Raw genomic sequence first — 9080 nt, forward strand, 5'->3', positions numbered from 1 at the left:
TTTCTTTTGCTTTTATTTGAAAATATCATGAACAATGATCACAATACAGATTTATATTACAGTACAAACACAGCTGAGAACAGGTATTTTAACAGGAATCTAACAAAATACATTTTTAAAAACTTTTTTTTACCCGGTATAAACAAGTACCCCATATCTTCTTTACATTTTCATGCTCATGAAGTTCTTTCCACGAAATCACTCTCATAAAGTGATCTCCCCAGCTCTGTTCTTACCCCTTTGAGCCGTTTAAGGGCTTTGTCACTTAATTTTAAAAAGCTGTTGCTGGCCATAAAGATTTACCACATTTAGTGTTAGCTTGTATTAAAAGGCAAAACACAAACAAGCTTGTCCATGTTTACTTGCGCCAAAAGCACAAAACTCATTTTTTGAAAATAGTAGGGCTGGCCCGAAAGGCTTTTTTTGAGCTCCGGATATTCGGCACTGATTGGTAGCGAATATTCGTTTAAAAAAAAAAAGACGGATTAGAGATTTCCCACCCCTTTCCTCGGCCGGGTCGAGCTCAAGGCTCAAGAAAATGGTCTGTGATAGGTGTTCTCCGCTTTGAGATTTTTCTTTAGGGTTTTTTGTTGCTTGCATGGGAATCATTGCGTGATTATTAAAAATTTCTTCACTATTTATTAATATGCTCCCGCATCGTCTGGATTGATTAAACTCCCACTCCTGCCAATAACCATTCAGTTTTGTCCCGTGCAGCAAGATATTCTGACGGGACCCGTGAGATCAGAAGTGTGATGTTAGAGTGAGGTGGAGGTCTGTAAAGGAAAAAAAAAAAAAACAATCCACATACCAAAATTAATAACCGAATACCTACTCAATGGGCGAATATCCAAATATCCAAATATTTGGGTCCAGCCCTAGAAAATACTTACTCTATCTCATCTGCTGACTTTACACAGACAGTAGGTACAGATTCCTCAGTCAGCTGGCTAATCCTTCTGTGTACTGTCCAAAGTTCTCCAACATGTCTGAAATGGTGGATCTTCAACTGATCTAGTGGGTGGGGCTTTCACTCACAGAAAACGGATGGGTTTTATTTGCACTTGGAGTGTATGTAGGGGCAGTCGAGACCCAAGTGTAAATACAAAAGCACACAAAAATGAGTTTTGCATAACATATCCGCTTTAAATATCTATACTTGCATTAGGCTCTACTCATACTCTAAGCAGAAATGAGGTTTCTCTCCAGTGTGAATACATTGGTGACGTTGGAGATGACTCTGTTGATTAAAACACTTTCCACAGTCTGAGCACTGATACGGTTTCTCTCCAGTGTGAATGCGCTGGTGAAGCTGGAAAGAATTCTGTTGATTAAAGCTCCTCCCACAGTCTGAGCAGTAATATGGTTTCTCTCCAGTGTGAATGCGCTGGTGTGTTTTGAGATTACTTTGATGATTAAAACTCTTTCCACACTCTGAGCAGTAAAAAGGTTTCTCTCCAGTGTGAATGCGCTGGTGAACTTTTAGGGAACCGCTGTCTGTAAAACTCTTCCCACACTCTAAACAGTGATACGGTCTCTCTCCAATGTGAATGCGCTGGTGTTGTTGGAGAGTATTCTGTTGATTAAAACTCTTTCCACAATCTGAGCACTGATATGGTTTCTCTCCAGTGTGAATGCGCTGGTGTGTTGTGAGTGTACTCTTTAGTGTAAAACTCTTCCCACAGTCTGAGCAGTAATATGGTTTTACTCCTGTGTGAATACGCTGGTGTGTTTTAAGATTACTTTGATTATTAAAACTCTTACCACACTCTGAGCAGAGATAAGGTTTAACTCCAGTGTGAATGACCTGGTGTGTTTTAAGTGTGCTTCTCAGAGCAAAACTCTTTCCACAGTCTGAGCATAAATATGGTTTCTCTCCAGTGTAAATGCACTGATATATGTTGAGACTACTCAATTGATTAAAACTCTTCCCACTGTCTGAGTACTGGTGAGTTTCCTGCTTTTCTTCATAAGGTGAAGGAGGGGACACTTGCTGAGTATTGGAGATTTCTCTGGATGCCATATTCTTCCCCTCTTTCAGAAGCTTAATATCTTTGTGAAATATTCTGATTGTATTTGTGAAGTGAAATTTCAACCAGGAAGGAAGGCTGGCACCAGAATCAGGGTATGACTTGCAACAGGACAGCGTTCCATTCCATTTCTGAAAGAAACAGAAAAATAACATGTAGGCTCAATGCAAAGGCTTAATGCAAATGCTCAATGCAGGGGAATTCTATTTTTGGCAGGAAACCTAAATAAATAATATAACAGTTTCTACACAAATGAGGGAGACAATAAATAAGCATAATTAGAACTGGGAAATATTGTGGGCTACTGTTTAGGCAGCACTGTTTATTCACTGAGGTTCCCCAGGGTTCAATACTGGGACCAGGTCAGGTTATCCGCTCACATGGCTTTTCCTACCATTGTTTTGCTGATCACTTGATGACCTTTCCAAGACTGAACTATTGGTTTTACCAGTATTGCAATCCATTCAACACAACTTCACCATAACCATCGACTCGCTTTCAATCTCCCAGACAAAGTTTTCTAGGAACCTGGGCGTTGTGGTTGATGACCAGCACTCCTTCACACACCATGTGGCCTCAATTGCGCGGTCTGGCTTTACAACATCAGACAGATTCGACCATTTCTAACACAACAGGCCACCTCACTCCTGATACAAGCAGTGGCCAATTTCCTTTCTCTTGCTAAATCAAGCTGTCTCTCCTTCTCACTCTTTGTCTGATTCTCTCCCTCTCACTCGCTCCATCTCTCTTTCTCTCACTTGCTCTTTCTCTCTCTCTCTCTCACTTGCTCTCTCTCTCTCACTCTGTCTTTCGTGCCGTCTCCCCTCTGTCTCTCAAGATATTATAATACACTAAAAAAAAAGAATCATGATTAATTTATTTTTAACTGATTGACCCCACTTATATAACTGAATTTAATTTAGTTAATTTAATGCTAATATTAAAAAAGAACTCTTAAAACTGAAATGCATGAAGCAAAATATGTAGAAAAAATATTTAAATTTTTTGGTTACAATTTAGAAAAAAGGCATTGTTTGGGTATTGGTATCAAATTTAAAGTATTGTACTGGTTTAAAAAAAAAAAAAAAAAACATACCCAGCCCTAACAGTGAATAGTGAATTAATGAACCTAGCTTGGGTGTGCAGCTGTGGTTAGCAGCCTGACCGGTGAATGGAACCAGGAGGACTCGATAACTGTTTATCAGTTTATTCATTACCACGCAGTAGAGCTACCTGCTCACATCTCCTCCTGCGACTAATATACTTGTTACTAAAGTTACTAGGACATAAAAAGAGGAATAAAAAAGAACATTAATATTTATTAATATTTCTGTGTGCAAAAATAAATATATGTTAAATACAAAAAAACAAAATCTTAAATGTAATGTTGATCTAAACATGCAGTCCACGTTATTAAACTGGAAAGCAACTAACGTTACAGGACACATTAATATTTAATTGTTATGATCTATATTTTCAGTTTTTGAGTATAAAATTATCCAACATCACACTGTTGTTCAAAACAGCACCAAAAAAAAAAAAAAAAAAAAAAAAAACACTTAACCTGCCAGACATGAGCATAATCATCCTAGTGAGAAACTGTCAGGGTCTGTAAGCCCCTAAATATCCTGTATACCTTTGTGTTTCTGCTCAGGTTTCAGTCTCTCCACACAGCCAGGAGGCGAACTGAAAATTAATAAACAATAACATTAATGTATCCCCCTTTTTATACAGGTTAAAGGTAAATCAGACATAATCTCGTATTACTTACAGAACAGCTGGATCGAGGAAATCCTTAAACAGCGCGTTTATCTCCAAATCTGAAGAATCGCCTACACAACAGATTCAGTGTGCATCTTCGACTATGTCCCGGACGGAACTACAGCCCTGTGGCGCGACTGACCAGTTCCGCTCGGCTACAGAATCAACACTGGAGCCCTACTCCCTCATCAGTGCTGCACTAGGTAAGGAAGAACTGTTTAGTTCACCAAGTACGGTAGAAAAAATATTTATAGATTTGATTCTACTTCTTTAGGATAATGGTTTAAGCTTTCCAATATCGAGCTACCTTTACTAAACCCACAGGGGTTGGTCATAAGATTTTTTTTATTATAATATAACGTTTACCTCTTATTAATAAAGACAATATGCTATAAATACTGCAGTTGTTTAGTCTTATTATTGAGTTTGTGGCTGTTATGTTTCAGTGCAATCACACGCTCTACTAAAAATATCTAATCTTACATGCTATGTGTTGGTAGGAGACACTTTAACAAAGAAGGGGTTACATTGGTTACACAAGGTTAAAGAATCTAGTTTTAAATAAATACATGTTGCATTTAAAAACAACAAAAAAAAAAACATTGTGTACTCTCAGGAGGTATATGCAGTATATATTTAACATGATTTTACATGATATATTAAAACAAATACATATTAAATGTTGAGATACTGTTTTTGCAAGAGTATTTATATGCCTAAAGTTTAAAAAAGCAAATAACTGCCACCACTTACACCAAGGAGAATACTTTTTGCATTGCTGCTTCTTCTTTACAGTTAAGTATAATTATTGTATACTTTTTTTCAATTTTCAGTCTCATAAGGACAGCAGTGAGTTGTCAGTATTTTTTCTAGACAGCAAATGCAGAAACCTGCAGGACTTTTATTTTGACAGCTAGTCGCCAGCTCTAACACCATTGGCTCCTGAGCAGAGCAAGAGTTCTGCAATTTGATTGGTTTGTCAGTGTAGCTGAGGGATCCGCAGCCGCAGGTATTCAATGCAAAAATACAGCACACATTTGGTGTATAAGGTGGATTCAGGGCTGTTTATTGTATTTAATTAGATTTGTGAGGTAAAGCCATTGTGATATATTGATTGCACATGTCCTACTTGTTTTAGCTCTTTGGACAAGTGTTGTTTGTAGTTTAAAATGAGGACTTTATTCTCTGTAGGTGAACATGGAGGTGTGCTGTAAGTTTCTCCTGATCTCCAGTAAAGAGGTGCAGCAGAAGATCCAGCTCTGATCAGCAGATCCTCTGTACTCAGACTGCCCTGCTGGAGAAACATCATCAGCTCACCTGCTGCAGGTATGGAGATGATCCACTCTTCACTTTCACACTGCTCTACATTTACTCTTACACACACAGAAACACATTCAGAACAAGCAGCATTTAACATCAGACCCAAGCAGCTTTGTTCAGGTGAAGATCTTCTCCTAGATCTTTCCTCTGTATTTCTGTTTTTTGTAAGACTGACAGGTGATTTAGGGGCTTAAGTTGGTTATTGGGGTAATAATTCTCCTGTCTTGAAATAAAGTGTGGAGATATCTCCTTTATGGCCTTCTGGAATGGTTAAGCCTACATACCTGACTATGTTCTTTAGGTTTTTTTGCAGAATAATGCTGCTGTAACAGCCTGCTTACAGCTTACAGTAGATTGTGCCAGCTATAGATGAAGTTCGCCCAGTAGAATGTAGTCAGGATGTGGTATAGGCCAGGAGGATGATGTGTCCGAGTTTTTCTGTACGCAAACACATGACAATAAGCAGATCAGTTAATCAATAATACCGCCCCCCTGCTCACGTCCAACCATCTGCATCTCACAGCTATCAGAGGCACACTACTGCTACAGCTCAGCCAATAAGCTCTCTTTCCTGCCTCTAAACCCATACGTCACCCATTGCCCCTCTAACACTAATCCTTCCATTTTTATTGTCTTTTTCAAATTCAAGTTGAGGGTGGAGTCCCTAAAGTAGATTCAATTTTGTTTGTGGAGAAACTTGACCTAGTGTCTTTAAATCGGTTTGATCGGAGGTTGAGAAGTCAAGTCAAGTACAGGTACACAGTGTAACGAAGTTCTGTTACTCCATGGTGCAACATTGAACAACAATACAATAAACAAACATAAAGTGCAAATGTGTAACAGACAGGACAGTGAAAAAGATTTTACTTTAGCAAGTTAGCAAATAAAAATCTCTGTTAGTAATTTAACAGCTACTGGGTTTACTTTAGTATTTCTTCTCACAATATGAAATCCAGCTCACCCTTTTTTTTGCTTTGCAATCCAGTTGGTTACATTTACAATTCGTAAAGTTCTAGGGATATTCCTGTATTTTGCACTGAGCTTGGATTTTCTTTGTTTCTTCCAGAAATAAGTGCTGAAGAACATGGCATCCAGAGAAATCTCCAGTACTCAGCAAATTTCCTTTCCTGCACCTTACAGACAAATGCAAAAAACTCATCTCTGCTCAGACTGTGGGAAGAGCTTCAACCATCCAAGTAATCTCCAACAACACCGGCGCATTCATCTAGGAGTAAAACTTTATCAGTGCTCAGACTGTGGAAGGAGTTTTAATCATAAGAGTACTTTCAACTCACACCGGCGTATTCACACTGGCGAGAAACCATATCAATGTACAGACTGTGGGAAGAGTTTCAATCAACAGGTTACACTTCAACAACACCAGCGCATTCACACTGGAGAAAAGCCATATCAGTGTTTGGAGTGTGGGAAGAGCTTTAATCAACAGGTTATACTGCAACAACATCAGCACATTCATACTGGAGAAAAATCGTATCACTGTACAGAGTGTGGAAAAGGTTTTAATCGACGGAGTACTCTGCATCGACACCAGCGCATTCACACTGGAGAGAAACCATATTACTGCTCAGAGTGTGGGAAGAGTTTTACTCATCAGATTTCACTCCAGAGACACCAGAGTATTCACACTGGAGAGAAACCGTATCATTGCTCTGACTGTGAGAAGAGCTTTAGGCATTTAAACACATTTAAGAAACACAAGTGCATTAGGAGCAGTCATGGAAGTATGCAGTTACATCTGTAAATCCATTTTCCATGTCCCAACCCAGATTTCAAAACATGGACAATAAAAGCCAAAAAGATCCTGATGCAACAGGATTCTTATTCCTAGCATATAAACAGTTTCTTATTCCTAGCAATTAAACAAATATACAGCATACAGGCCATACACAGTAGATTTATCTCAAACCATAAGGTAGGTCATTGTGCTCAGTCTGTCAGTAAAGCTCCATTCATAAGATACATGGATTGGACAATGAAACTGAAACACCTGTCATTTTAATGTGTGAGGATTCATGGCTAATTTGGACCAGCCTGATGGACAATCTTCATTATTTGCACATTGAACCAGTAAGAACAGAGTGTTAAGGTTCAATTAGCAGGGTAAGAGCGCAGTTTTGCTCAAAATATTGCAATGCATACAACATTATGGGTGACATACCAGAGTTCAAAGGAGGATAAATTGGACAAATTGTTGGTGCACGTCTTTCTGCTGCAGGATTAACTGTGGACGCAAGAGAAAGCTGTTTGAACGGGATGTTCGGGTGCTAACAAAAAAAAACATAAAACCACGGTTGCCCAAATCACGGCAGAATTCAATGTGCACCTCAACTCTCCTGTTTCCACCAGAACTGTCTGTCGGGACAATAAATTATTGTGGCCTAAAACATGGTGTTTCAGTTTCATTGTCCAATCCCTGTATGTTGAATCAGAAGACTTCCAAAAGGTCAGCTTTCCATTGTTACATCTTTATTTCCCAGTAATATACATTTCTGTTAGTATGTATTCATCTAAAAGAGTATTGAAATCAATTGTGTTTGGTCTCGTTCTGTTGGTTGGTGCTGTTCTTTGACATCAGCTGACCTGGCAATGTTTACAATTATCTACTTGTAAAATGATATAGCTGACAGTAAAACATCTTATTTCAAATCGATCTGCGTTTTTACACCTGTAGTTGGTTTCTATGGTCCGAATCAGTTGATAAGTTTTTTTCTTTCTTTCTTTTTTTTTTTTTTTTAATGTTTCTCCTTCTGTTTGGTTTGTTTTTACACAGGCACAAACCTTAATGCACCAAAATACACACCAGTAAACCATGTGAGCACATTGTCTCCTCTGATTAGTTAGAGCTGTCTGGGGTGGGAGCAAGAAATTAAATATAGATTCTGTGTTCCAGCGCGTATATCTGTGCAGTGGGAAGCTGCTTTAACACAGAACGCTGAAAATTTGCAGCTGCACTTTCAAACACACTGTTTTCAGTGGGATGTGCAGAGAAGCATGAAGCAGAGACAGCGTTTGTTTATAGCTGTGGTAATTCGCATTATCTGGCTAATACAGCTTATCAGCTGTTTAGCTAAAACAAAACAAGTTATTTGATAGCTGTGTGGGACCTCCACTAGCTGGTCTTGGTCTGGTTGTTTTGATTCACCCCCAAGTGCGATTATAGTTTTCACACCTGCTCAATCGAACATCACAAAGGGTAAAACTTTTTAACGGATGGTCTCAGAAAGTTTTTTGAATTCGGCCAAGGGGATCCATCCACTTCTAAATTAAGAATAAACCAAACTATTGTCAGGGGTTTAAAAAGGACAGCCTCCTCCAAAATCCTCTCTAACTATGATCTATAGCTGATTTAGTGCACCTTATTTTAATTTTAGAGATTTTTTTATGTAATGAAGGAAAATGCAGTCGAGAACCAAGTGACAGCTGTGAATCTTTTTAAATGAGAAATGTGGGCTGTAATTGGAAATACGATTCCAGAAACAGGGTCACTACTGAAGGTAGTGATTTTTAACTCCGATTTGGACACAGTGATTTCTGGACACTGGGTTTAATGTCAGAGTCTGTAAAAAGAAAATAACATTTTTCTTTTATTTAGTGTGGAGTCTGAGGTACAGTAAAAGAAGAGATAAATATAGGACACTCTGCCCAGGTCAGAAAAATTTCAGCCTTGCCCTTAAATTAAAGAGAAGCTTCAGAGGGTCAGAGTGCAGCTGGACTGGGGTGGGGGGAAACTGACCTTCACTGGTCTTCTAAACAACACACACCTGCGCACTATGTTTTGCAATATGTCTGATTGAGGATATTATCAGTGAAGATGTCAGTAACAATGAAACACCACGGTTAAAGTTTTTCTCTTTTAAAGGAGCAAAAGCTGTGCTGACCTGATTTCTATGTCCGGATAGGAGGCCCTATCCATTTAGCATCACATACATATGCAGAAGGAGGTGGAGT

The 9080-nt window shown here is 38.7% G+C and overlaps 2 protein-coding genes across 3 annotated transcripts; one reads left to right on the forward strand and one right to left on the reverse strand.

Moving 5' to 3' along the window:
* Window positions 1-472: 472 nt before the first annotated feature.
* Window positions 473-3910, reverse strand: LOC103031466 (zinc finger protein 239-like). Of its 2 annotated transcripts, XR_002648797.2 has the most exons (3): window positions 3802-3910; window positions 3667-3716; window positions 473-2161 (listed from the first exon to the last, which is right to left on the reverse strand). XR_002648797.2 is itself a non-coding variant. In XM_049462859.1 (2 exons), the coding sequence occupies exon 2, from the start codon at window positions 2021-2023 to the stop codon at window positions 1172-1174; it is 852 nt and encodes a 283-aa protein (XP_049318816.1). In that variant the 5' UTR covers window positions 2024-2161; window positions 3802-3902; the 3' UTR covers window positions 473-1171. The 2 variants fall into 2 exon arrangements, 1 of the variants encoding a protein (XP_049318816.1); XM_049462859.1 differs by lacking the exon at window positions 3667-3716 and having other exon boundaries at window positions 3802-3902.
* Window positions 3888-7782, forward strand: LOC103031163 (zinc finger protein 135-like). Its single transcript, XM_049462860.1, has 3 exons — window positions 3888-3994; window positions 4983-5117; window positions 6178-7782. The coding sequence occupies exon 3, from the start codon at window positions 6196-6198 to the stop codon at window positions 6871-6873; it is 678 nt and encodes a 225-aa protein (XP_049318817.1). The 5' UTR covers window positions 3888-3994; window positions 4983-5117; window positions 6178-6195; the 3' UTR covers window positions 6874-7782.
* Window positions 7783-9080: the final 1298 nt, after the last annotated feature.

This window comes from Astyanax mexicanus, chromosome 13, assembly GCF_023375975.1.
Source record: "Astyanax mexicanus isolate ESR-SI-001 chromosome 13, AstMex3_surface, whole genome shotgun sequence".
NCBI classification, from domain to species: Eukaryota; Metazoa; Chordata; class Actinopteri; order Characiformes; family Acestrorhamphidae; genus Astyanax; species Astyanax mexicanus.

What these genes read in the sequence shown, in the direction of transcription:
- LOC103031466 (XM_049462859.1), bottom strand. Translation starts at nt 2,023, where the DNA reads ATGGCATCCAGAGAAATCTCCAATACTCAGCAAGTGTCCCCTCCTTCA.
- LOC103031163 (XM_049462860.1), top strand. Translation starts at nt 6,196, where the DNA reads ATGGCATCCAGAGAAATCTCCAGTACTCAGCAAATTTCCTTTCCTGCA.